Below are 27,764 nucleotides of genomic sequence, written 5' to 3'. Positions count from 1 at the left end.
GCACAGAGGACGGACTATCAATAAAAAAATAAACAGGAGATCAACTAAAGGCGTCGTGAGCATGACAAAGGATGATTGTGAGTAAAATAAGACAGCGCAGCTTCCGCACCGCAGACAAACTGCTTGTTTGTCAGAATCAATGGCACAACTTATAGCATACTTGACTTATACACAGTGAAACAACTCTTGTAGCTGTTCAACCTCAAAACAAAGTTTTTATTAATAGTTTTATTCATAGCTTTTTGCTTTTTAGCCCTGTGATGTTCGGCATTGGCGCAAATACAGCAACTGCAAAAAAAAACAATAAAGCAGTTTGAGGTGCAGCATCACAGGACAAACACTAAGCACGTACTTAGGAGTTGGCAAGAATAAAATATTAATAGAAAACAAAAATAAATTCATTTTTAAACCTTTTTTTTTTCAAATGAAACATGGTTTACAAACATTATTTACACAATTCCAGAGCTTTAAGCACAGAGGTTCTTTTGACCTCTATCATGGCACATACGATACGAGTGTGTGTGTGTGTGTGTGTGTGTGTGTGTGTGTGTGTGTGTGTGTGTGCGTGCGTGTGTGTGTCCACGCACGTGTGTCTGTGCACGCGCGTGTGTGTGCGTGTGTGTGTGTGTGTGCGTGTGCGCGCCTGTTTGTGTGTGCATGTGTGTGTGTGTGTGTGTGTGTGTGTGTGTGCTTTAGGGTATTAGGTATTATTTATCACATCTGTTCCCGGCTGGACACGGTCCGCCCCTTCATAGCTGTGACCAACATACAGTACCCTTTGGTATAGGTGAGGTTAGGAAGGATTGGTTCTTCTCTCCTTAAAACCCTAATCATGACACCATCAAAAACTTTATATACCTCTGCCTCATGTCAGACAAATATCATCATCGCTGTAACATTCTGCTCCATCGTCTCCGACACCTCATCACAGTCACACTTAGTCTGTCTCCACACCAGCGCAAACCTCCGTCACTGTGAGCGTGCTCACGCGGTTTAAGCAGCTTTTAGGAAGTGACACATGTCAGAAGCAGCCTTTGTCTCATGCCACAAGTTCTTGACATCAAAGTTCTCAAAAAGCAGCTGCAACAGCGATGTAAAGTAAAATGAAGTGTCAGCCTTGCAGATAATCCATCTCCCTTTCCAATGAGCTCTTTATTTCCGGACCCGTATCATCATCCTGGTCTGAACAAAGCAGCATCAGCCTCTGAGATTTATTCACTGACGGCGGGCAAACCAGATTTTCCTTTGTACAAATCTCTGTTGCTCAGTTCTCTTGCTCGGCTGTTCCCACCGCTACACTCTTTATCCTCGTTGTGGCTCAAGCGTATGTCTCTCCTGATTTTAGTGCCACCAGTTCAGAGTCCTCAACATGGCGCCCGTTCAAGTGTTCGCTATTACAGTCATGGTGGTACATGAAGGCGGGTACCTCGGTGATGGAGGTGGCTGTGTAGGACGTGGAGCGCATTGAGCAGTGGTCCTTTCGCCTCTGACCCCACTGAGTTTTATACTGCATCCACTGTCTTTTTAGAGTTACCTGCACCTGGACGACACATAAGCACACAGGTTAAAGAGACGATTTATCATCATGGTTAGCATCTTTGACACAGTTGTCTGGTAGTGGTCATCGCTCTCATTTTACTTTGTAGCTTACTTTGGTCTTTACATACTCCATAAGACCACAGTGCAAATGCTGTCATTTTGAGCTATGATTTGTGATTTGAGTTGTCAAAGTTACATCAAAAACATTTTTGCACTGTGTTGCTTCTCTGATCTACTCTGACCATGAAAGTATTCCAGCAGATGAAATAAACGTGAAAGTCAAATGCGGTAATGGTGCAATGTGAGTAAGGCAGAGCCCATGTAAACACCATCTTGTGACAACATAAATCCAACCGACGGGTGATCTTAACTGATGCGAGCACAATTGCTGCAGCATATGAGCTTCACTCAGATTTCAACCACGTTAACAGATGCCAGTTAGGAAATGTAAACACAAGTCACGATTCTTGGAATGTTGCCAAGTTGCACTCAGCCATTCAGAGGAATCAAGACAAATATTTACATTTTATCTGCAGCATGCTAATGGATCAACCAAATGAGAAATATTTGCTGGCATTTTCTAAATTTAGAAAATGAAGAAAAATCCAAATGTGACACTCCCACCGTCTGTTCACCTATATTGCCAATAAAGTTGAACAGTAGTAAAGTAACAACTTGTGGCTACCTGCTGAACATTCAGTTACTAAGAAATGCTAGCTGTTACAATATTTTAATTCATTACTCTTACTCATCTTTTTCTGAACAGCAAAACTTTTCATGGTTTTCAGACTGAAATGAGTAAAAACCAGCATCTTTAAGTAGCGGCATGTTCTTAACCTGCAGCTGTGTTGAAATGACTTTTTCTACTAAATGCAACACTAAAGTGCATTTAAAAACTTAAAATGGTAAAAGCCATAAGGTGACTTACTCTCCCTGCATTTTTACCAAATCTTCTGTTGCTGCCTTGTAGTCTTGTTAGATAGATGTGGGGCTTTAGGATTCATATGTTATTTGTTTTGTTTGGACAGAAAAATGTTATAAAATCCAGACCAAACCCCAAATACACTAAATTCAATGTGATATAAATGAAAGAGAAGCAGCGGATCTTTACATTAAAGAGGCTGGAACCAGTGAATCTTGTCAGCCCATTTTCTGCTGAACAACTAATCAGCTCGGCACCGTGAACCTACTGACTGATGGATTGAAGAACCGTGTGTGAACTTGAGTTCCTAAAAACAGAAACCACAGCTACAATCCTTCAGCCGTGCAATTTTAATCATTTTATTCTGTAACACCCCGATACCACTGTAATTACTGCGGGTGTATTAGCGATCTAATTATGGGAATTGTGACAGTAATTGTTATAATGAGACAAAAGTGCAGCCTGGGCGTACAGCTCGCATATAGAACGTCTCGTCACAAAAACAGCATGAAAGCTGTTTGTCTCACTGACCTGACATCACAATGGGGCTATTGAATAAACAAGGGAGGTCTGTGCAGTTTGGCCTTGAAATCAAAGAACAGAATTGAATCCGGCCCCAGAAACCCGTGTCCTGATTACTGGAGCTGAATTGGTCATTATGCGGGTGAAGCAGGCAAACGCTCTTATTCCCTTGGGATAGTTTGTCTTAGCTAACCCTGTATCACCCTTTACTGTATACACACGCTCTACACGTTGTTTACATTGTCTAAGAAGACGCTGTTGCATTCTGGCTGCTCATGTATGATCTAATACCTGACCAAGTTCCAGGCTGAACTCCACAGTAGATTGCGAGTTCCTCTGTTCCAGACACCTCATGCACAGTATTTAAATCTGTTTCTCTGTGAGTTTATGCATCTCTGTTTTCTTCTCATGCAAAAAAAAGCTCCCAAACAACCTCATTGTCTCAAACAAAACAAAGAATTGCACTTCTTATTTTAACTCTGGCATATATTCCTTTTTAAAACACACAGGAATAGTTGTTGGTAATTGCCTGATTTGTCTGTGGTATTCACACCAACGCGGAGACCTGCTAAAAAGGCCTAATTCAACCTTACAGTTTGTTATTTTTAATGATTTGTTTGTGGAGACATTGAGCTTAAAAGCATCTGTCACACAATGAGTCTGTGGAGCAGAAAGGTCTCCGCAACACCATTAACCCCGGATCTGGGCTTTAATGGAAATCTAGCTTATTCGTTTGTGTGCGAACCAAGTTAAGGATGCTCGCCGTCAGACAGCTGCAGACAGACTTAAAAAGGCTGACAGGAGGGCTTGAAAGGAGAGTCAATTTCCAGCTGGGCTTGGAAACCGCACAGCCATTTATAAGCTGTGTCTTACTCTTCACCTGACATGACCCTCCAGATTTTACCGCTGCAGCGCTAGATTGGTCTCGTAAGAGTCGGGCAGAACAATGCTTTATAACCTGTTATAATTGGACTAATGACAGATGTAGTATCTCTGTGAAGTTACATCTATTTTCTCTAATATTCAATGCCAAAACCTAACTTTTCAGTGTGTGTTTGGGTCACTTCTTGATACGCTGTCAGGCACAGATGTAAGATGCCAGAGATCTGACCTGGAAAAACAAAGTATGAAAATGTTTTGCCTGATGGAGTCTGATGTCGCACACATAATGTCATAAGCAATGAGCGCTTTTATTGCTCCATGGCTGAACAGCTCCCAGAGCAACATGTAAAGGTTGACCTTTATAAAAGTTTAAAATTGCTCAATGAATCTTCAATTCCTCTCAATACCAGTCTCTGACCATCTTGCTCTGTTGATTTGAATGGGAATGTCCACTCTACTTATTCAACTTCTATGAGTTCAACATTTTGAGGATTCTACATTCACTGTCTTTATTGCCGAGAGTTACATGATGTGATTTTTGCCACCTTCTTACCACCTTTTTAAATGGTTAGCTTAGCTTAGCCTAGCCTGAAGACTTGAACAGCTAGCCTGGCTCTATCCAAAGTTAACAAAGTGCACCTACCCGCACCTCTAAAGCTCACTAATAAAATTAACAACATGTTATATGTTAATTATTGAGTTTAGGTCGCTAGAGTAAATTTCTACCTTTAAAGGGAGCCACACAAGTTGCTTGCTTCTGCTTCTAGCCTCCTGCTGAACTAAGCTAACCGTTCCCTGACTGTAGTGACTGAGCTTACAGACAGGAGAGGGTATATAACAGTTACAAACTGTGCATATATGTAAAATGCAGAGTGCTTACCTCTCCGTTGAAAAAGCAGAATATTGTTGCCACCAGTAATCCCTTAAAAAGCAAAACAAGTAGACATAATTAGCTTTTTTTTTTTTTTTACAAAAGCAGTGGAAGCTGATAAAAAGTTATTACTTTTAAATGAGTGCGTTTGAATAGAAAAGTACAGAGAGTATCTGGTGGAGCAATGTTGTCCCTACCTGTGGATTTAATGACTTGCCTGCATGTTGTTTAATTAAGTGGCTAACCGGTAGTTAAAGAAAGTCAATGGAGTGCCTAACTGGTTCTTTAAAATGTTACCTATTAGTGAATCATATCAATCAATCACAACAATGAGGCAGAAAACAAGGCTGGCTATGGGTAAAAACATTCAAGCACGCCAAATGTGTAAAATCTCAAGTCTGAGTAGAGGTCAGGTGCCTCGCTCAGGATGACTTTTACTTGCATACTGATGCTGATATCTTTCTTTTCTTTATTACTAATTGGGTTCATACTAGATGTACAAAATACCTCATTGTTTTTTGTTGTTTTTTTCCACCTTTGAACTGAGCCTCTACCATGGTTCTTTAATAGAAATTATGATTTATGCAGCGCCCTGCTGTCAGCTTTGTACCTACCTGGTAGTGCATTAGTATGTGCATGATGTACTCATAGACCTCCCCAGCTAAGCGATTTTCTGGCCTCCAGGGAAAAATTACAAATTGTATTCCCAGCAGGGGCACCAGTATCAGGGTTGCTCTGACTGCCTTCATGTACATGTTGGACTCTGCACGATGCGTATCTCTCAACTTGGTCACCAACACTCTTATGATATTTAGTAAGAAGAAGAGGTTCACCTACAGAAAGCAAAATAGAAAGAATGCCATTTTAAAAAAAATCTCTCATCTTTTATAAAGTAAAACTACTACAAAAGCAAAGCAATAATCATATTTTTCACTCTGAGATCCAGGTATTTTTCTCTTATATTCTGCTGATACAGTGGATTAGCAGACTTACAAGAAGCGCTGCCACTATAGGACCATGGACCGCGTAGAGCAGATGGGTTTCAACACTCATCCAACAGCTACAGAAGGAAAAACGTATCAGCCAGTGCTGTCTGTGGCCCAAAATACACACACACACACATGCAAAAACATGCATGTCTATGGATCTGCACACTCTCGCTTGCTGCCACACACAGACAGGCACATAAACATCTCCAGTTTATTTGCAGAAGTTTCTGGGGCATTACTCACTTGTCATCAAAATACTTTTTCCTTGCCACGGCGTGGATGGATGCAGGCACTAGAGGAAAGCCTTGGATGGGAAAAAATGGCGGCCATATGAGGTCTTGAATGAATTTAGGGCAATTCATTTGTCATTTATGCAACAGTAAAAAGTGTGGTTAGCTCGGTCAGTTGTTTTTCTGGTCTTAGATTTCCTTTTATAATTAGCGATTCCTTTATAAGTATAAATGTATTTATACTTGGAAGGGGTGAAACACAGGGGATAAACTTTTCTGTTGCAGTTGTATTGCCCCAACATGAAAACAAGACCACATGGTTGATGTCCTGTAACAATCTTGTCTAATTTGTCATCGTGCCTAAAAACCCGCTAGACGGACTCAGATATGCTTTTTACTTTTCGTCTGGGTACAAGCACATGAATCCAAGCACGGCCCATTTTCAGAAACCCATGAGGCCCTGCAGCATGTCGTCCACAGATGGACCTGACTAACTGGCCTCCCCGCACACACACACACACACACACACACACACACACACACACACACACACACACACACACACACACACACACACACACACACACAAACACACACACAAACACACACACACACACACACACACACACACACACACACACACACACACACACACACACACACACACACACACACACACACACACACACCAACACAGGCCTCAAGGTTATTCTCCCATTTTAATGGCCATCCATTTAGTTACATTGCCTACTTGTTTGATCGACTGCCACCATTATTCCTGTTTTGAACAAGGTGAAAAACAGGACAGCACTAAGCGACAGCAAGGCCAATAAAGCTGTGAGCATGTCCAGATGAATATACTGTACAAGGATTGGGTGGATACAAGTACATTGTGACTTATAGATTGTGTTCTCTCTTGTTGAATTGAGTTGTGAGTAGTGTTTTGATCAAATGCAGACAGACTCACCCCAGCCCAGGAGGTAGTACCAGTGAAGATGCTGCTCCTCTGCAAACACGGCCACCACGATGAGCGTGTGCAGGTAGATGCCTTCACACAGCATCCAGAAATAATTGCACCCTAGCATGTACATGTGGAAGAAGTGCAGCACCTTACAGCCAACCTGCAGAGAGAGCCAAAAAAGGAATATTGTTTTTTTGCTTATTTCTATGTAAAAATAGACTTATTCAGCTGATTCAATTTAAACACTTCTGACATCATCTCAGCTGGATGCAGAAAAATGTAAGAGGATGTTTCTGTACTTGTGGCACAAAGTCTTTAGCCAGTGTTACCCTCTGCAGACAGTGGGGATGTTTATTCATATACCCCCTCTTGGTGAGGTGATACGGAGGTAAAAATGGTTCTTTGTATTTGGAGTGCTCTTTGATCGTGACTGTCTCACTTTGCACAAGGAAGTGAGATAACACCATGTTGTGCAAGTGCATACTATACAGTGCTATGCAATTTTGCACAAATTCTGCTAACGACTGCTGCATTCTGGCTCCAATGAATTTGACTGTACTGAAGTCTGTTCAACCAAGTCCCAGAGTCTCTCAAACATATCATATTATTTAAGTTATTAGTTAATTTCACATGTTTTTATGTGTGTTTTATGAATTGAACCTATATATATATGTCTTTGTAATGTAATCATTCAGATGGTTTCCCCAAATTTAAATGATCTGGCTCCAATAAAAGTCGCGAAAGCTGCAGATGATAAAACCACATCAAACATTCATCTGGAAACGTATGCGTAATGTAATAAATGGCTACTACTATGTTTCTCATCCGTCCATGGTAACTATACTCAAAAAGTAATAAATCATACTGGTCAATACTAGTATTGCCAAAAATGTTCCTGCCTATGCCTGTTATACCCTGGATCACAACATTTTGTTAAATAAGCCTATTTTCATGTTTTTGAATGTTGATGAGTTGATGAAGGTGTCCTATAAGGGACAATTATAGCCCTGCGGTATTTACTCAATCCACAAATAATATAACATTTTCAATTGAACATTGCAATGGTTTTGATATTGATGATACTGTCTTATGTAGCTTTAGTTGCCTCTCTTATTACAGTAATTTCAATCTTGTTTTAAAATTAAAATAGACTAAACATTCACTTTATTTAGGATAACAGTCTTGATATCCCAACTCCCTTTCCATGCTCTCAATGGAAATCCAATCGATGCATTACAGCATTAAAAACTCCTCAAGGACTGGTTAGACAACAGATCATCCTACAAAACTAACATTGAACACCTCAACCAAAAACTAAACATTGTAATTACAAGTTCTAATTTAAATTTTCTAATAATTCAGGAACAGAGAATGTTTCTCCTTTCAAAACAGAAAAAAATGGCACTTAACGTACACAGGATGCCATTTACCACAGAGCTATTTGATTTATTTCTCATGCTATCTTGGCCAGGTCCCCCTTGAAAAAGAGATTCCTAATCTAGGTTAATTAAATATAGGTTAAATAAAATAAATTAAAATTATAGCTTTGACACTATTGGATGGCCATCATAAACATAAAAAATGTATTCATGCCTGTGTTTTCAACTGTAAAATTTTGCTTTCTAAATTGCTGAAATTAACAATTTGTTGAATGTGAAATGAAGCACCCTGACACCAAATCACAGGACAGATTTCAATTAAAAGCTCCATAGTGGCAACTCAACTGGGTAAGACTGGTGTCATGTTATATGCTTCTCACTACTGGAATGAACTGTGAAAAAAGTAACCTTAGAGATGCTCCTTTATTTGAGGGACTTTAAAGTTCTGCTGGCTGATGTATTATTAAGATTATATTTGTGTGTCTGTGCATGTTTTAAATGATCTTTTTGTAATCTTATATAGATCTTGATCGTTTCCTGAATAAATACTTAATTCATTGTTTCCCCTGAAACACACCCTGTATATGGAGAAGATAAATGGATGAAACCTTTGTATGAAAAACTTTCTCTGTGGTTTGTACTCCTGTGCTAAAAGAGTATGCGTGCAGCCACGGTATAATTCGAAGATGCTGGCATTGCTTTTAACTGCTGCTATCAGGGGACTTCTTAGCTCAAAACACACAACAGTCATTCACTTCTAAACCTTTAGCCATATGTCTCTCCCTCACTTTCCTACGTTTTCCCCTTCCACTTGAGGAATCTCTTGTATAACAGACATAGACTTGTTTGCAGAGAGTTTGGTCACTCACTTTTTCACAACTGTTTTGCATTGCAGCTAACCGAGGTTTGTCTAAAGTTACCAACAATGTTCTGCTTTAGAAATGAAATTACTATACATCATGTAGATGTTTCGTGTGTTCCGCCACCTCCCTGGTTTGACATAAGCTTTGGGGATTCACTCTCCCACACTGCTGACAGGCTAAACCAGACACAACACCAGAGAGAATTAAAGAGCTTGTATTCTCTGAGAGCAAATCTCCACCACAAACCACCTTTCCTAAATCACCAATGCAGAAAACAGGCTCATAAGTCTCACTTTTTCCTGCATCTTGAAAAGCAGGGGCCACGGTGACCAATTCATGCTGCAGCAACATAGCACAACTCGACAGTTGTGTGTCGCAAAGTAGCCTAACAGATTAGACTCAACCTTTTTGACAAACGCCACAGGGGAGAGGTTTGAAAGCGAGCCGAATATAAATATTTCTTCACATTTATGATGATGGCTGTCACGCCTGGGTGATTCTTGGATACGTTCAGAGATGGGATGTGGATAAAGACGACAGTCAGGATGAGCCAGACAGATTTGGTAAATGCCTGAAAAAGGAGCAGCAGCAGAATGCAGAATCAAACACTGAAGTCTGCGCTGTCTCCTGGATGTTTCTACTTTGTCAGGCCAGAGATGCTCCAGCATTAAGCTGGCTGAGGTCTAATGGGATTGCATGCACTATGAGCCAACTTCTATAATCCTATCTGTTGTTTCCGTGTGGGACTTTGATCGTATGAAGTTTTTTTTTATCTTACTTTAATTAACATATTTGGAGGATTTGAAGACTTTAGATTTTTCAAGTTTTAGTAAGTTTTTTATTTCCAAAAGGAGTGTTTCTTGAAAAGTAACACATGAATTTATGTTCAGGTCTGATAGTGAGGCATTCCTATGAGTCAGATTTATCATCTAAGCAGTCCTCAGGGTTTCAAAGAATTCACATAATGCATTCAGTGTGGCTTCAAAAGCCTCGACAGGAGAATGTGGAAGGGAGCAAAAATGGTCTGTTGACTATGTCAAACTGCCAAGATGTGGTACAGTGAGAATAAATTCTAATTAGGATGTACCTAAAAGTCTGTTGTGCTAACGTTTAAATATTTAAAATATAGAGCAACTCCTTATTAATATAAAGACAATGGAGTAGAAGCGCTGCTGGGTCTTTGTGGTGATCACATGTGCTCTTTGGATACAGACACATAAAACCCTGTGTGTACAGAGAAATATGCATACACATTCTTTTCATCAGATTTATAAAGCATCTGATATCTTTTTTAAATCTCAATCATCCTGGAACCGAGCACACCCACAATTTGTCATAAATAGACGTAAAAAACGGCCATAAACTCTGTTTGCATATTAAAAGTTGTGCCTTTCTCCGTCACTCCCTCGACCTTTCAATGAGAAATGGCAGAGAAGGTGGATTATTTTGCAATCTGCAAGGTTCTCGGATGGTTGTGACTTCTGTATTCCAAATTAATCACATTTCTTCAAACCATCATCACAGTTAAATCTCAATCATAAGTTTTATTAAACATCAGAAGGATGATCAATGGTTCATCAGAGCTCATGATCTCAAAAATATTAAATGCAGAAGCAAACAAATCCAAGGCACACTGTACGGTTTGTGTAAAGTTAAAATGCTTTTTATTTACATGTTAATATGTATTTAAAACAAATAATAATAATAATAATGTGAAATAAATATTGCTATGTAAAGTAAAGGTATTTTCATGTTTGCACAAGCCATACAGTGTGCCTTGGATTGTTTTTGAAGGAGACCACATTCCTCACACGCAGAGAGCCCTTAACAAGATGGTAAATAGCAAATCCAATTGAAAGCATCTTCCTCACATTGCCTAGCCCTACGAAAACAAATACATTTCAAAAAGTTAATTAATATTCTTTCCTGCTTTTTCATCCAGTTTAGCATAAATTATGAATGCATTTAATTTCAAAACAGTGGAACTAATCCCCCTCACAACATAGCTTCTCTTTTCTGCTAAATGGCATTTCTAAACAAAGTTAATATCTGTTAGCATTGACTTTGTGAGCAGGTTAGCATTTAGCCAATCTCGACTGTGACATAAAAGTTTCCCGCAATCGAGTTAATGTTAAGAGTAATGTTTGTGGGGGACAATCATTGTCACTCACCGGGTTTCTGCCCACCACTTCTGGATTATTGACTACTGCTAAGAGGGAGATGATGGTAAGGGCTGAATTTAGCACATAGGAGCAGAAGAGGTTCTTGTGCAAGGTGATCCTTTGGCAGCTCAGACTCCTGTGTGGAGAGAGATGCCATGACTGACCTTGTAAAATACCGGGACATGTTGTTCATAACATAAGAAAAACATAAGATAGAATAAGACAAAACACTTCATAAAAAGTGACTGGCAGGCAAATAAATTAATGAGGTTGTCAGATGTTGCAACAGGTTGTAAAATATAAAACAAAATTGGGCTCTTTCATCTCACATTTTTTGTGGTTGATAAATATCCCTGGGTACATGCTAGAAACACTGTTAAATGATGCATTAGGAATAACAGTGGTGGCCCTCATTACCCTGGCTGGCCACTTCAAATTAATAGCATAATAAAATACTTGACAGGCAATGTGAAAATAATAGAATCAAAATTGTAACAAACCATTCATATCCAATAGCTTCATTGTTGGTAATGGTTAAACACTGTTTTAATTTCAGGGCAGCCATCAAATGTACTGCAGCTCATAGAGTGTTTGAAGCTGAATGAAACCTTGCATCAAATATATTCCGCAGAATATAGCCTCCTATAAATATGTCCTCTACACTTAAAGAAGTTATATCCATTCATCGCTCATGGACAATTTTATCTTTGTTGAGCCATAAGAACCCCAGGGAGTCATGAAAAACAAGATGAGCGCTACATCTCCTCAAGCCAGGACAAAACAGCATTCAACCACAGACTCGCCGCTGTCTTATTGAGAGGCCGTGGTTATCTACGACATAAAAACTGTCCCGCTTTAGCACCAGACATAAAAGGAAATGCAGGAGCTGCTGAATGCTTACATACAAGTTTTTTATCTAAAAGGGGTTAATCAAAACACAGGCTGAATCCATATGGCAATGTCGTTCGGACTGTCACAGGTCCTCACGTCTTCAGGGTCGGCCGGTCAACCACGTCTGTTTTTCCACAGCAAGCTGAAGTATTTTTATCTGGGAATCCTGACTGTGTTGATATAGAGTTGTAAATAACGGAGTAGTGCAGCTGTACACCATCGCATACCACTGTGAGCTTCACATCTGGATCTAATACAGCATTAAGCCTCCAATATTTAAAGTGTTTTGGATATGGCTAAAAAGAAGAAAAAAAAACACTACTTTATTACTTCATTGAGATCTTAATTTGTCGGGACTTTGTTCTTGATGAAGTGTAAATGTCCCGCTGAGGTTCTGTGTAGTTAGCTGAGTTATGACTTTGACACTCAGCGGGTCATCAGGTTTTGCAACAATGCACCTGTCCTAAACACGGCCTCTAGATTTACGAGTGTGTATAAAACTTTGCAGCAAACTGGGTTTCTCCTACAAGATCTGTTCTGGATAACAGCTGCGTTTAGGGGGTCAACACATCAAATTTTACAACTGCATGAACAACAGTGCCAACAAAGAAACTTTTCCAAATATTGTTACAGAACAAGTTAATTCCCCCCTAGATATTATTCACAGATATAAACCATACTGTGTCATTAAAAATAATCCCAAATAAATTCCTTTCTTTCCTAGTGATAAACAATAAAGTTTCAACAATGTGAAGACTGATCACCTTTTTGTCATTATTAACTTTCATCACTTCCAAATTACATTACCTGTATATTTCCCCTACATTCCTTTTATTATAAGCTTTTTTATTTTTTAACTATAGTTGAATTTCAGCAGTGGTATTTCCTTTAATTGTGCAATTTCTCTGCAGGATTAAGCAGTTCATCGGGATGAACAACCTTAATGAGCAATGCGCTCAGGTGCACATGTTTCTAATAAGAGCAAAGCGCCAATGCATTTGACTTGACTTCACAGCGCTCCACGTTTGAATCCTAAATATCCATGAAATAAATGTGCAGTACAAGGAAACCAGGTTGCCATGAAATTAGCAACAGTTGAGTTGTGTATAAATGACCCTCAGTAAGGCAGCAGAACCGTTTTCATGTCAATCGTTTGCATTTAATTGTCTGAATTTAACATTGTGCTAATTTGTTTCACTTTTAGATCATGCCCCAGAGGATATCTATGAGTTAATAAACAATCAGCCTTTTTAAATGTATTCTAAATGCAACATCAATGGTAAAAAAATCTTCTGTATGGCTTTAGGGTTTAAAACTATAAAATTCGTTCTGCTGGTAAGGACAAACGCATAATGGAGATTTCACTGTCTTCACATATGATTGAGAGCAATGTTCTGCCCATGACGAGTAATAAAATGGTTGGAGTAGACTGTAGTGAAGCCCAACACCATCTGTGGGCCTGCCAGATCCACTGATAATAGTAACTACACGATTGAACCTTTAAGGACAAAAATACAGGCGATTAATCACTTAACTCTGATAGACTATATCAGCTTTCATCTGAATACAACCACCCTGGATATTTACTACATTCATTACAGTGCATTATCAAACCAGCTACTGCAATTGTAGCTAAATCACCATCGACTCCATTACCTGAAGTAGAAGAAGATGGCCAGAGAGATGAGAAGGGAGGCTATGGATAAAGCGTGTCCCACAATTGCCATGTAAAAAAGGATGTACGCTGACTGTAAAAAAAAAAAGAAAATAGAGAAAGAAATTTGTACATTAGAATTGCGAATGAGCTGTCACATGTTGTGTTTTGTGAAGTCTAAGCATTTTAGAAATGCCAGAGTAAAGGCCTCAAAATGCACAAATTGTTTTTTTTCACACAAAATACAACATGTGGCACTTTTTACATTCCAAATTAGGCACAACTCTCAATAGGAACACTATTAAAAACATATAATCTGCTCATGGTGACGGCACAATCTAAATAAATGTGGCAGAATCTTGGATGTAACTACACCACTTGTTTTACATCTTAGTTTATGGCGCGGTCCTCACTCATGAAAGAAAGGCTGAGGTAAAAGTTGGCATCAAATCAGTGAACGTTTATTTTGCCTTATTTCTCTTTGGGATCGTACTGTTGAAGCCGTTTGTTCTAAGAAGTCTCCTGAAGCCGTGAGGCTGAGTCAGCAAAAGATCAGGTTTCTGCGGTAACATATGTAGCGGCTGATCTCTGGTTCTGATCGATCAGCAGACTTTGAGTCTTTCTCCCAGGTGTGCCAGGACAGCTGCGTAGTACGCTGCTTGGATGGAGACAAGAAGGAGGCCACTTTCTCTTTTCCTGATGGGTGAGCAGGGGATATATATATATATATATATATATATATATATATATATATATATATATATATATATATATATATATTTTTTTTTTTTTTTAGATATTTGTTGGGAAATGTTTGTAAAAAGAAAGCCAGACAATTTAAACTGTTAACAACATCTTAAAGGGGAACTTTTGATTCAGAGTGCAAATTGGTTTTGTGACAGATTTGGCATGAAGTGGAAATTGGCACAGTGTAGTTACATAATCAACCAATTACTGCAGATTAGAATAGTTATACACTGCATTAAAACCTTCTGTTACTGAGGACATTTTCTACTATTCATGGCCTCTTGCGTCACAGCTGAAAGGTTCAATGTAATTGGTTAAAATACTGGAAGTAAAAAACAAAACAAAAAGATGAATACCATATAACACTGCTGTATGACCATTTTCCGTTATCACATATAATGAGGTATAGCAGGACTAATATTGGTTAAATTATAACTAATACGTAAACAAGTGTTTGAATGACTTCAGTGCTCATTATAAGCCAAGTGAGTAAATGCAAATAGTCTACGAGTGTCTTTTGATGTCCATTCTACTAACATACTGAAATGAGTTTTGTAGTGTCCCATGGTTTCCCTGTGGGAAACGTTGGTACAGCGGTCTGGTGCTGTTGGTGATAAGAAGGTTGTTAATGTGAGATGGTGACGTGAGGCTGTTTGTGGGGGGACTCTACTGTTTTATGACAACGGTATAGCCTGAGGGACAGAGGGTTACTTGTATCATGTTACCTTCCCCTTCTAAATATTTCTGTGGAGGTCAGTATAGAAGAGTAATGTGTTTTGGAAATAAAATGCCTGTTAATATTGTTGTCTGCTACATTATTTATGGGCAACTACGTCGGACTGCATATTTCCAGTTCCCATGTTTACTCCTATCTGTCCACACTCCAAATACCACAGGATTCCATACAAAGAAAGAAACGATTACGCTGACCCAGCACACCGTGCTCACCATGCAATAGATCTATGATAGCAGGCTGCTGTATCTTAAATATATTACCTTCAACTTTGCCTTGGTGTTTTCATTGCACAGTGTGTAGTTGGACCAAGTCCTGTTGGTATCTGGATGGCGAAACCACTGCCCGTCCTCCCCACAGTACTTAGTGGCCTTTTCTGAAAGTAACAATTAAGTAATAAATGCATATCATCTAAATGTCATCAAATTCATACAGTACAGTTGTGCCCGTGCCTTCTGTTAGCTTTATTGAATAATTCATCCTCATAGCAATTAATATTTTATAGTTCTTGGAAAAACAGTCAACAGGGTGTCAGAGGTGAATTCGTTGTGCGTCAGCGGGCCTCTAAAGGAGTGACACTGTTAAGCTGCTCGTTCCTGTTTCTCACCTGTGGGGTCAAAGTCTACAAAATAATTGGGGCAGTTCTGAGAGGTGTAAGTTCCCGCTGGACTGTCGTCCCAGCACAGCCATCCGTCCCAGTTACGACTGCAGTGCAGCCCTGCAACAGCGTCATAGCAACAGGAACAGTTAAACATCCAGAGAGGAGAAGTAGGCATGATGAGTCTCAGTAGATGATATCTCTACCTGATTTGTTATAGGGTGCATCTCGATTCATTTTCTCGAAGCATTTGTACTGACTGTCGAGGATTTTCTTTGTCTCAATCTTCTGTTCTTCTGGGTTAACCACGGGGCTGACGGTGGCCTCATCTGTAGACTCTACCTCTGTGTCTCCGGAGAACTGTGCGGCTGCCTTCATTTTAGTGACACACGCACACACATGCATACGCAGAGTCATGATCAATCAGGAGTGAGCAAATTTGGTACAAGAATATGCTTGTCCTGTATTTCTTTTGTTGAGAATGAAAGAACGAAGGATCATATCTCATCACGTTATGCTATAATTGTTCAGTGGTTCATGTTATTAATGAACTCACCCTGTTTAAAATAATATAAAGTTTAACTGTTAGATACAATCTGTATGATTTTGTCCCAAACCTGCAGGAAACCACAGCAGTATCTGTAAGCTTGATGCTTTGTTCTTAAAGTATATCAGAATGCATTACCTTCAACCTCTCCTTGGTGTTGACAGCACAGAGTGTAAAATTGGTCCAAGTCTTATTGTTCTCTGGATGGTGAAACCACTGTCCATCTTCACCACAATACTTAGTTGCCTTTCCTAAAAGAAACAATTATACATATACTGTATGTTACACATTCTCCAAATCCCCCCACCTCTATAAATATATGCAGTTTATCCTCAAATCGGCTTCATAGTCTATAGTCTGCTCACCTGTGGGGTCAAAATCAAAAATATAGTCTGGGCAGTTTTGGGAGGCGTAAGTTCCCGCCGGAGTGTCGTCCCAGCACAGCCAGCCATCCCAGTTACGACTGCAGTGCAGCCCTGCAGCGTCAAGAAAACCACAAAAACATGATGACACATGTTTACAGGTCTCTTGGTTATGAAACCTCCCACGACGTAAATATGACATTGATAAACAATAAAATAATTTCTCGGTCAGCAGAGTTACCCAGTGAATTTCAGTAGATGGTATTAGTACCTGATTTGTTAAAAGGTGGGTCTTGATTTATTTTCAGGAGGCATTTAGATTCATTCTCAAGCATTTTCAGTTTCTGCAAAAAAGAAAAAAAAAACATTTCTTTATTGTTGAGTTTGGAGGACATGTCGCAGAGACATAGTGTACAGACCAACCAGAAAGAGGTGATATTACAGTTCAAACTGATGATCCCTCACCAGCTTCCCACTCAGGGTGCGAGCACTACAATTCTTTGCAGTAGACAAATGTGTTTTTCACGATCCATGTGCTAACTTATCTGACTCACTTTAGTAACTGTACATTCAGTTAAAACTTAATTAATGAACTTTGAAAATTACTTTTCAAAGATCAAAAGGTAAACACGATGTCCCTTGGTTACTATATCTGTATAAAATGTACATCCAAGTACAAACATTTACATGACCTGTATCTCTGTATTGTACTGCTACTGTGTGTACGGCTGACCCCTGACATCACAATGCTTTCTTTTATCCTGTATACATTCTTACTAGCAGAAACTATTTACCTATTCTATAATTACACCGGGGGGCACATATCCTTGAACCTGTAGGCAGAATCTGTACAGTAGATACACAAAGGATAGTTTATTTCATCAACAATACTTTACCCTCAATTTCTTCTCGTGGGCAGTTGGACAGACTGTGTAGTTGGTCCAAATCCTATTGGACTCTGGATGGTGAAACCACTTCCCATCCTCTCCACAGAATTTAGTTGCCTTTTCTGGAAAGAACAATTATGTGATTAACTTTAATTTCCTAAAATACAGCGATCAGAGGACGAAAGGGGAATTCATCGCAGGTTACAAGATATCAGAATTGCGGCAACTCCCTAAATGTCTCTGCTCACCTGTGGGGTCAAAGTCATCCAAAAAATTGGGGCAGTTTTGGGAGGCGTAGGTTCCAGCCGGAGTGTCGTCCCAACATAACCATCCATCCCAGATACGACTGCAGTGCAGCCCTGTAACTCCGTCATAGCAACAGAGAGAGAGTTAAACATCTGGGGAGCATAAGTAACAGGTAGACCGTGAGTTAAGCATTACTGCTACCTGATTTGTTATAAGGTGGATCTTGCTTCATTTTCTCTGAGCATTTCTTTTTGTTCTCAAGGATAGTTTTTTCCACAACACTGTCTTTTTCTGTATTAACCCCTGTGGCCTCTGTGGTTGGCTCTCCAGCAGCATCCCTTAAAAAATGAGGGGCTTCATCCTAAGAAAAAGAGATAGTTTACCATGAGAATTACATTACAGAGCAGCTGATCTCATTCTTCCATTACCTTCAGGAAAAAGACAATGACCGAATACCTCCAATTTGTTCTTTGAAGCTGGTTGACAAATGGACCCAGCCTGGACCCAGTTACCCAATTCAGCACAATATTTGGTCACTTTTTCTGTAAAGAAAAGAAACATGTAAAGACTTAGGGGCAGCTTGAGAGTGACAATTCATTGACAATGATCCTGAAAGCTCCATATACCGTATTACTTAAAACATTATTGCTTCTGTTTGAGGTTCATGTCCAGGAGAGAATCTATATGTTCTTTGTTCTGTCTTTGTTTTTCATACAAATTGGACCCTGAATCTTGGAATTACTGAACAACTGTGATTAATTTAACTTGGCACGCATCATCAAACGTTACATGAAACAGAACATTCCCTCTTTTTAGAAAGGTTCTGGCAAATTCTCAGATGTCTTGCTTAAAACCACATGTACCGTACTGTAGATCGGTGACTGGGCTGAAAATGAGATCACATCGGCCCTGACAACAGCAACTGTAGCCCGATTGCCTAGTCTTCTCCAACAGCTCATCAACTGTTCAGCATCCACTTCCAACTGTATGTCTCCCTCTCAAGCCGCATATAATCAGCATCAGCTTTCAAATAAAGAGCCATAAGGGGACTCTTAATGTCACAGGCATTTAGGGAAGATCCTTGATGAGCCTTCTCTTACAAAAACACCCTCTCTTCTCATTCATATTCTCCCTCCCCATCTATCTCTCTGACTCTTTTTTGCAATCCCTCTTTTCTTTGCTTCTCTTTTTCTCTCTGTACCCTCCAGTCCTCTCTCTGTCCTTTTCCTCAACCCCCTCTTCATCATATCACATCTCCTAAATCAGAAATGACTTGACTCTGGATTTCCTCAGCTAGACATTATTGAGCCATGCATTCCTCACAAGGTAAAAACTGCTCATACTGTAGGCAGTACATTAAGTGTGCTTGCATTATCATTTCCATAGTCAATTTCTATATGAATAAATGTCTGTTTTCATGTGATAAAACACAATAGGCTAATGCTTTACCTTGTAACTACTTTCTAAATATCTTATACTAGCTGTCCTTCACACTCACTGTTGCAGCAAAAGCATACAGTTAAGAAGACTAAGGTATCTCTGTATCTTCCACCCGCTGTAAAGCGCTGCACAGCACAACTGTAATTTCTAGTTTCAGACCGATTCAGTCGACATTTTTACACCTAGCACCCATGTCGTGTAAGTAGCATATGTACTTGTGCCCATCTGTGCTCAAATGGGTGTGATGGTCTTAAAATGAGGTGAGGTCAGGCACATTGTTGGTGCGTTGCTGTCTTGAGAGAGAAGAAACTGCCATTGCGCCACTGACCAGCAAAAACCTGTTCTAAAGTCACAGTGCAGAATTTGCGACGCGCAGACTGCAGTTAATTAACAATGGATGGGTTGTGGGTGGGTGAAAGAATGCATTAATGAGGAAAATATTAGACAAAGCGCATTTTAGCAGCCTGGGGTGGCTTTTTAGAATTTTTTTCAATGAAAGTGAAGCATTTTGTTTGCTGCTTTTGTCTTGCTAAGTGCCTCATATTTATACATCACATTTTTGCAAGAGCGCTATGAATGCCTCAAGTTGAAAAAGCTTTAAAGACATCATTAACCCTCACTTCAAAATAACAGCTGATGATGGGGACTCTGTGGTTGCCTAGCAGGAAGAGTAACAAAGTTATTAGTTGCAGCCGGCAACAGTCTGTCTGATCAGGGTGTCTTCAACAAAAAAGGCAGTGCACCTCACGTTTTCAACCTGCAAAACACACTCTGTCTGTTGCCTAAATGTCCCATGATATTTGCTGCAGTGACTTCAGTGCTCACATAGAAATATCACTGATATCATTACAGCAAGCAGCCTTTGTAATCGTTAAACCCATACATCATTACCATACATAATTTAAAAAGCAATAACCTACAGGGACTGGTGAGGGGAGTGAAAATCATTTAGGTGGGTGGCGGGAAGCGTAAAAGCGGATTCAGATAGTATCAAGTACATTTTAAAACCATATAGTGATATTACTGTACCATTACCACTACAGTACCTGCAGTTCTTGCATTATGAGTTGTTACAAGCTCAAAACTCAGAGCACAGCCCAATAATAAACCCACTTTCCTCTGACTGTCACACATAAAATACCAAATAATATCCTCCAAGCTTCCTAAAGCCCTTTACCGGCCAGTGGGCCTATATCACATAATCAGCCCCATGGTCTCCATCACACACTGAAGATTAGATCGTTTTCTGTGGTGCCTGCTGAACTGGAATTAAAAAGTTAAAGGAATTTGTTGTCATGTATTGGTGTAAGGAGTGCACATCTTTCATACCAGTTGGGTCCAGGTCTGGGAGATCTGGACAATTTTGTGTTGCAGACGTCCCAGCCGGTGTCTCATCCCAGCACAAATAGCCATCCCACATACGTCTGCAGAATGTACCTTGAAAGGAAAATGAAAGGGAATAAAATGCAATGCCTATTCTGTGTTATTACCACATGTTCTTTCTTTAGTTATATATTACACGCTTTATTGCTCAAAAAACACACACTGTCTGTCTGAATACCTGTTTTCACTGAAAAGCTCCGTTTAAGTGCCTTTCTCTCTAAAGCATTCTTACCTTTTTGGCATTTTTACACTTTTCTTTTGTAGCAAGTAAAAATGCTCCTAATAAGTGTATGGCACACTAAAATGTAAAAAGAAATACACCAAGTGGTAAAACTCATCAATATTCAATTCTCATATATTTCTGATAAAAGTCTGACTAATCATTTTATTTGGTCCGAATAAGATTATTTGCATAGCGTCCTGCCTGCCATCCATTGCTCCGTTTCACTTGCGCTGCTTATGCTGCGTTCAAGTGCTACGGGAAGTCGGAAGTTTTGAACCTCCAACTAGGCAAAGTGCACTGGAATACCTGTCAAAGTGAAAACTCCTACTAGGGAATTTGGGGTAGGTAGATCTTCCTGTGATCTTTCTGTGAGACATGCAAGAAAGGTAAGAATTGCTTTAAGTGACTACTGAAAAAGCTCTGATCTTTTTCCTCGTCCTCTGAATCTGCGAACTCAGTGTTTCTCCACCGTCATTGTATTCTGGAATGACTGTAACAGCACTTTAGCAGCACTTTCTACCTTTATATAGTATAGTTGTGACATCACACATTTTGATGCTTTCACAATTTATAATCTATTCCACTCCGAAGCCCTCAGTTGAATCCCTGTTGACAACACTACATACCCTTGAGAAAGAATGACAATTGTGTTCTGCCCCCAATCCTACAAAATCCTTACACCTGGCATGCTCTCTCAAAGGTAATTGATCTGGCCTTGTAAGGATTCCGGCCTCTCACCAGTTCGGTTTTCTTGGTGGTCTTTGTTGGACAGCTCAAAACATTTGTATTGATCCTGGCTCATCGCCTGCTTCTGTCCGTCTGTCATGCTATGTCCAGGGCTGAGTGATGAATCTGAGATTGACTCAGAACCTGCTGCCACCCTGCACTGTGGAGATGACATGACATGAGAGTTAAGAGGAAGGGGAAAGAAAACATGTTTGACTTGGAAATCGGTAAGCAGTGTAGAAAGGGAGTTGTTCATGTTTGTTTTTTGAGGTCGCTTCTCTGATCTACATTCCCCTGACTATCAAAGTTAAAGCATAAAGTTTATCTTTGGTGATGATGTTAGCTGAATTTGCACTTCATAGTATATCATGCTTATGTAAGGACACATATCCTTCTATGAGATAAGAAATTAGATGGAAGAATAAGCATTGAAAGTTTTCTTTCAAAGCTGATCCAATGAGGAATTAATTCTGCTTTGAAAAAAATCTAGCTCTAACTATTCATCTGAGACATTATAGTATATTTGGGAGTTCACAAAAGAAATGAAGCAGCTGATTTTCTCCATACAAGTCTTATCTCTTCTCTATTGTTTGTATTTGGAGGTAGCATTGAGACTGAAGAAGCCTGGAGTGTGCAATGCTGATTTTGATAATGCTGCTCACTGAAGGATAAAGAGCCCATTTTGGCGCGACTTATTTCGCACATTTTTGGGCTGAAAACTAAGCCTCTCAGAGTGCCAGGCTCATGCACTCGCATTATCTGAATGATTTAAAGAATTGTAATACTTTGCCTACAGATTGTCTCCAAATGCCTTATAACAATTGAGATGCAAACTCCTGTCTCTGCTCCTTTGTGGAGACAAAAAGGAACTTTCATTAGACCAAAATACCATTCTTACCTGTCTGATGATTGCTTAAGAAAAAGCTTTTGTGATAAGGCCGACGTCCCATGTAGCAGTTTAGCAGCCGTACATATGATGTCACTCCAAACATTGAAGTAAATGACGTCATACATACGACCACCAGGCCACCACCAGTATCAAAAGATGAGATAAAAGATGTCAAGGCCTCTCCTTGCCTTTCCATCTTCCTCAATAAACATGACAAGACCACTCAAAAAAGAAAGTGCAGAAACATAAAGCAGAACAGCGTAGATATACATCAGGCATAAAACATTTGGCAGAGATATTATTCTGGACCTCAATGTCGAGCTTGATGCGAAACAGCAAAGGAAGTTGAAACTTCCATTTCACACTGACACAGAAAAAGGGACAATGACTAATGAAATACCTCTATTTTTTGTAGTAAAAGCTTAAGCCTGTCTGGAACAAGATGAATATCCTCTCTGGACTTTCAAAAGTTTAGAGCCATGATGTTGAAAAGATAATTTATTATAGAACCCTAGTTAAGCCAATTAATGTGCTGTAATTTGTAAGGAGAGCTGCAAATCTATCAGAGGGACATTTCAAACATTGATTTATTTAATTATAACCCCTTCATCAGGTGAATCGGCATATTTTTAAATGCCAGAACATAGTGCCAAAAATTCACATTCAATCACAATCACATTTGTTTTAACATTTTTGATTGATGATTGCAACAATAGGTGGGAACAAACCCAAAATGTCCACTTCAGCCCCCAACACCCTAATAATAAATATAGGAAATTCAGACATACACATATATGCTTTAATATATGAATGTGATTGTGACATATTAATACATTGCAGGAATGTTCAGAACTGCATATGTTTTTGCACTAAATCTTTCACAGGACAATATAGATACCTGTAAAATCTGATTAGGACTTTTACTTTGAAGGGTACGGATAACACAGATTTGCACAGATGTTTTTTTCTTGTTTTATTGTAGCACTTCTGCTAGCTTCTACTTCGTGTTTTTGTTCTGGAATATTTTTGGTACTTCTGTTATACTTAATGTGAAACTAAGTTACTTTAAAGTAGTAGAGTAAAAGTAAATGTATATTTTTACGTTTATTAGAAGACATTTGTTGAGGCATGTGTGTCGCAGGGCGGCCTTGTACGTAGCTTGTAGCACTGTTGTGACCATGTTGGCTATTGTGGGGGCACTTTGTGACTCTGTACATGGATTTTAACATATGAAAAGAAAACCTGCTTTCTTCCTTCTCAAGAAGTAAAATTGACTGCCAAAAAAACGGAATGGCCGCTTGAGGCACCATGCACTGCCAAGATTGCGAGGGCTGGAGCGAGCCAACCACTTTCAGCTTTATTTAGGGTCTTAAGAAAACTATGGTTACGGGCACTACATCCATATTTACCTCTACTGGTGATTGGGAGTTATGCTGTTGCCATGGTGATAAATTGCTGGAAGGCAGTCCCAGGTGTTGTCCACAATACAACAAAATGTGGCCTTATAGACCCGCTACAAATGCACAATGAGGTATTACAGGTATTAAATTTTCATTTTAAATGTTTTTAAGGAGATTCAATGCAAGGCACCATAGACTGTTCATCATCTGCATCAAAGAATCGGATACAGTAAGAACATGCTGACTCTTACAGTCATGGATCGCAAACTTTCTTTTGGGGAACTCATGTAATTTACTAGTTGAGCCAACCATTAACTATGGGCTAATTCTCAACTTGAAGTGGCAAGTGAAAATTCATCATTAGATTTTTTTGCTGAGAAAAGAAAACCTCTGGACCACATTCCATGTCCATAACCAGACGTAATGGGCAAAAAGGGAAGTTAACCTTAAAACATTCCTTGATTTGAAAAACTGAGCGCTTACCACCAGGAGAAACCAAAGGATCCAAAGGGAGCCCGCTAACTTCATATCTTCCTCTCACAGACGATCTCTAGAGAGCGAGAGAAGAGAACGACAAGTTACAGCTTTGAGAAAACAAGTTGTCTACCGTGAAAGTGACTGACTGAACAAACAGATGGCTGTACAAATCAGGATTAGGGTCTCGCAGGGAAAAAAACAACAATCATTAATCTGGAATGCAAATCACTGCAGCAGATGCACTGCAGTTTGTGGCATTTCACACTTTCCCTCTGTGTGTATGTGTGTGTGTGTGTGTGTGTGTGTGTGTGTGTGTGTGTGTGTGTGTGTGTGTGTGTGCGTTTGAGAGATATACCCATCTAAACAACAGCATGAAAGAGTAACGTTATATTGTTGGGGCAAAAGGAGAAGGGATTTAGACAGAGACACGGTCGGACAAAAATAGTTTAAGGGTCATCCATCATCTTGTGCGGAGCCTCCACTCCTGCAGGACGGCGGCAGCAGATCTGCCAGTTTAGTAACCGAGTGCATGTGGGATTAAAATTCACTTCAGTTCTCTTTGCTTTGGCTTGCAGAGTCCCTGTTGGAAGCCGTTCACTCCGCAGTTTGAACAGTTAGGACGATCTACTGGTTGCTGTCCATAACCGCAGTGTCTTTTTAGCAGATAGACATGCATAAGCAAGTCCTATAGTAAGTCACTGGGAATGGTTAGCATGATTAATAGTATTTATTTTGGCTCTCAGACGCACACTGATGGTAGGCTACTAAGCATTAGGATGACAAATAAACCTGGAACCCAAGGGCAGCTGATCTCTGATCAGAGAGTACTTTGATTTCCCTTCAGTTTATCACTATTATCATTAATGCTAGCACCAGATCAGAAAGAAAGCAATTCTAATTCTCTGTCCCAGGTCCAAATAAAGACCTACTATTGATTGGCCAACAATACCTGGTTCCAGATCCCATGATGTTCCCATGTTGTGAGGATATTTTTGGATATTTATTATATATATATATATATATATATATATATATATATATATATATATATATATATATATTGAATTGAAGTGACAGTTTATGTCACAAATCCTTACAGTAAAGTGTACATGCTTTTGCTTCACATCTAAAAAAACAACAACTTTTAATTTTTTTATTAAAGCGCTTATGAATTAAAAAAAAAACATCTCCAGCCATAATCAGTATATCAACCTCACTGCTATCATTGTGTCTATTCAGCTATTCTCAGCCCCATCCTAAACTCCAGTTTCACCAAATACTATACAATGTGGTTCAGCAGGATGGAAAGCTCACTCAATAGACCAAAACAAAAATACCAATCAAAGACAAAAGGCAGAAGGGACAAGAGGGAATGCATGGACCCAAAATGCCCTCCAGGAAGAGAAGATCTATAAAAGACCATCATCATGGCAGAGCAGAGAATTCCCATTGGTCAGTTATCCATCAATCGCCTTTGGGTGTGCATGAGCACATGGATTGGTTAAAAAGTGGGATATATTTTTCTACAAGTCACAAAACAGTAGAGGCACAACTGACTTCATCTGAGCTGTCAATGAAAGGACTTCATAGACAACACTAACTTTGTATCGTTGAGGAACAGGGAGAAGTGATGTGCATACTGACGGTTAAAGCATTGGCCATTCGTTAACACTTAACACGAATAGTTCAACATCTTGGGGAACGTCCTTATTCATTTTCTTTCTGAGCGTTATGTGAGAAGACTGATACCACTCTGATGTCGCTAATTATGAAGCTAAAGCCAGCAGATGGTTAGCTTAGTTTAGCATAATGACTGGAAACAGGGATATTAAGGCTCTGTCAAAAGGCAAAAACAAAACACACGTAAACACCTTAGTAAACAGTGATGACGAGATTCAGGCAAAATATTAATATAAATGCTTTTGGAAGACACTGTCACTGGTACGTCATTTAAATATAACTTTGGACGGGTAATTTTATAAAAATCTACAGTGTGACAGTCGTGTCTGTGTGGTTAAATTAGGGTAACAGTTTGGATTAGATTGGGAGACATTTCAACATTAAAACACACTCTCAGTCCATCAATTATACATTTGCCAACAGCATGTTTCACATTTTAATAGTTCTGCTGCACGTGTGACAGTTAACTCCCGGCTATGTTTGACTTTCAGCGGGGGATTTGTGGGTTCTTTCTACTACTACGTTTTTTATGTCTTTCTGTCTCACCCATTAGCTCTTCATAAGCATAGTCCCCAGAGCATTTTGCAGGCCATTAGGTCCAATGTGATATGATCAGTAAGGCTTGAAGCATGTGTAGCTCATTGAAGCGACAAGACCCCATATACAAAAAACAAGGGAGGCACTCAAACAGGATGAGAGCATATTTAAGATGTAAAGCACTCAATCCTCTCCAGTCTACTGTAGATCAAGTGAAAAGTCCATCAGTTAAAATGAGGATTTGAAAGATCTTGTTTTGCAACATGAATTACTGCTTAGATTATAAACCACTTTGAAAATGAAGATTTGTTAATTATTGTTTGGCTGTAGGAGGAAGGTTTAAAAACGCTTTCAGTCAAGGGTTTTCACTTGAATTTGTGCCCTTGAACAGACGTTGCTTTTGCTCGAAAATAATATTTTTTTCCTCCCGGAGTTCTTTACTTTACAATGGTGCACAATGAATGCGAGGCTGACATTCAAACTCAACATATCTTATCTCCTTGTATATTCCACTCACCGGCTGCCTCTCTTATCTCTATTCCACCTCATTGTCAACCCCAAATATAATCCTTTAAGAACTCAAGTCTGATATCAAATAACATATGTTCATGCAACAAAAAAAAAGTTTGAAAAATGTTTTTCTTTTATTGTACATTTGATGGTGGTAGATATATTGCCCTGCGGGCTTTCTGTTGTTATTTTCAGATTCTCAGAAAGAATACAATTGAATAAAAGTGTCGTGATTTTATTACGGTTTTATTATTCATGTGTTGTGCCCTTGATCAGTTCCTCTGTCTCCCCTCTCTCTTTTTGTCATCATTACATCACTCTGACAGCAGCAGACAGAGCCACCCATCTCTTCTCTTTCCTCTTGCGGGGAGCAGTCACAGGCATGGTGACGAAAACCGATTTGTGCTGACATCACATCAGTGATGGAGGATGGAGCAGCTCTGCGTCCCTCCTGACGACCTCTCACGACTTTGGAGCCCATTACTCTGTCTGAAGGAAACAGCTTCACAGACAT

General features: G+C 39.5%; 1 protein-coding gene across 1 annotated transcript; it reads right to left on the bottom strand.

Annotated features, from left to right (window-relative positions):
* Nucleotides 1–1,318: 1,318 nt before the first annotated feature.
* Nucleotides 1,319–27,764, bottom strand: calcr (calcitonin receptor; the record flags this gene model as incomplete). Its single annotated transcript, XM_083926017.1, has 21 exons — nucleotides 1,319–1,540; nucleotides 4,746–4,787; nucleotides 5,351–5,569; nucleotides 5,730–5,796; nucleotides 5,969–6,029; nucleotides 6,923–7,076; nucleotides 11,330–11,456; nucleotides 13,868–13,959; nucleotides 15,609–15,721; nucleotides 15,953–16,063; nucleotides 16,150–16,315; nucleotides 16,629–16,741; nucleotides 16,856–16,966; nucleotides 17,124–17,196; nucleotides 17,749–17,861; nucleotides 17,988–18,098; nucleotides 18,187–18,346; nucleotides 18,442–18,527; nucleotides 20,755–20,862; nucleotides 21,770–21,917; nucleotides 27,564–27,764. The coding sequence occupies 21 exons, from the start codon at nucleotides 27,762–27,764 to the stop codon at nucleotides 1,319–1,321; spliced, it is 2,598 nt and encodes an 865-aa protein (XP_083782143.1).

The sequence above is a fragment of the Echiichthys vipera genome (assembly GCF_963691815.1).
Source record: "Echiichthys vipera genome assembly, chromosome: 13".
Lineage (NCBI taxonomy): Eukaryota > Metazoa > Chordata > Actinopteri > Perciformes > Trachinidae > Echiichthys > Echiichthys vipera.
Note: the sequence above shows the minus strand (reverse complement) of the source record. Positions and strands in the feature narration are given on the sequence as shown.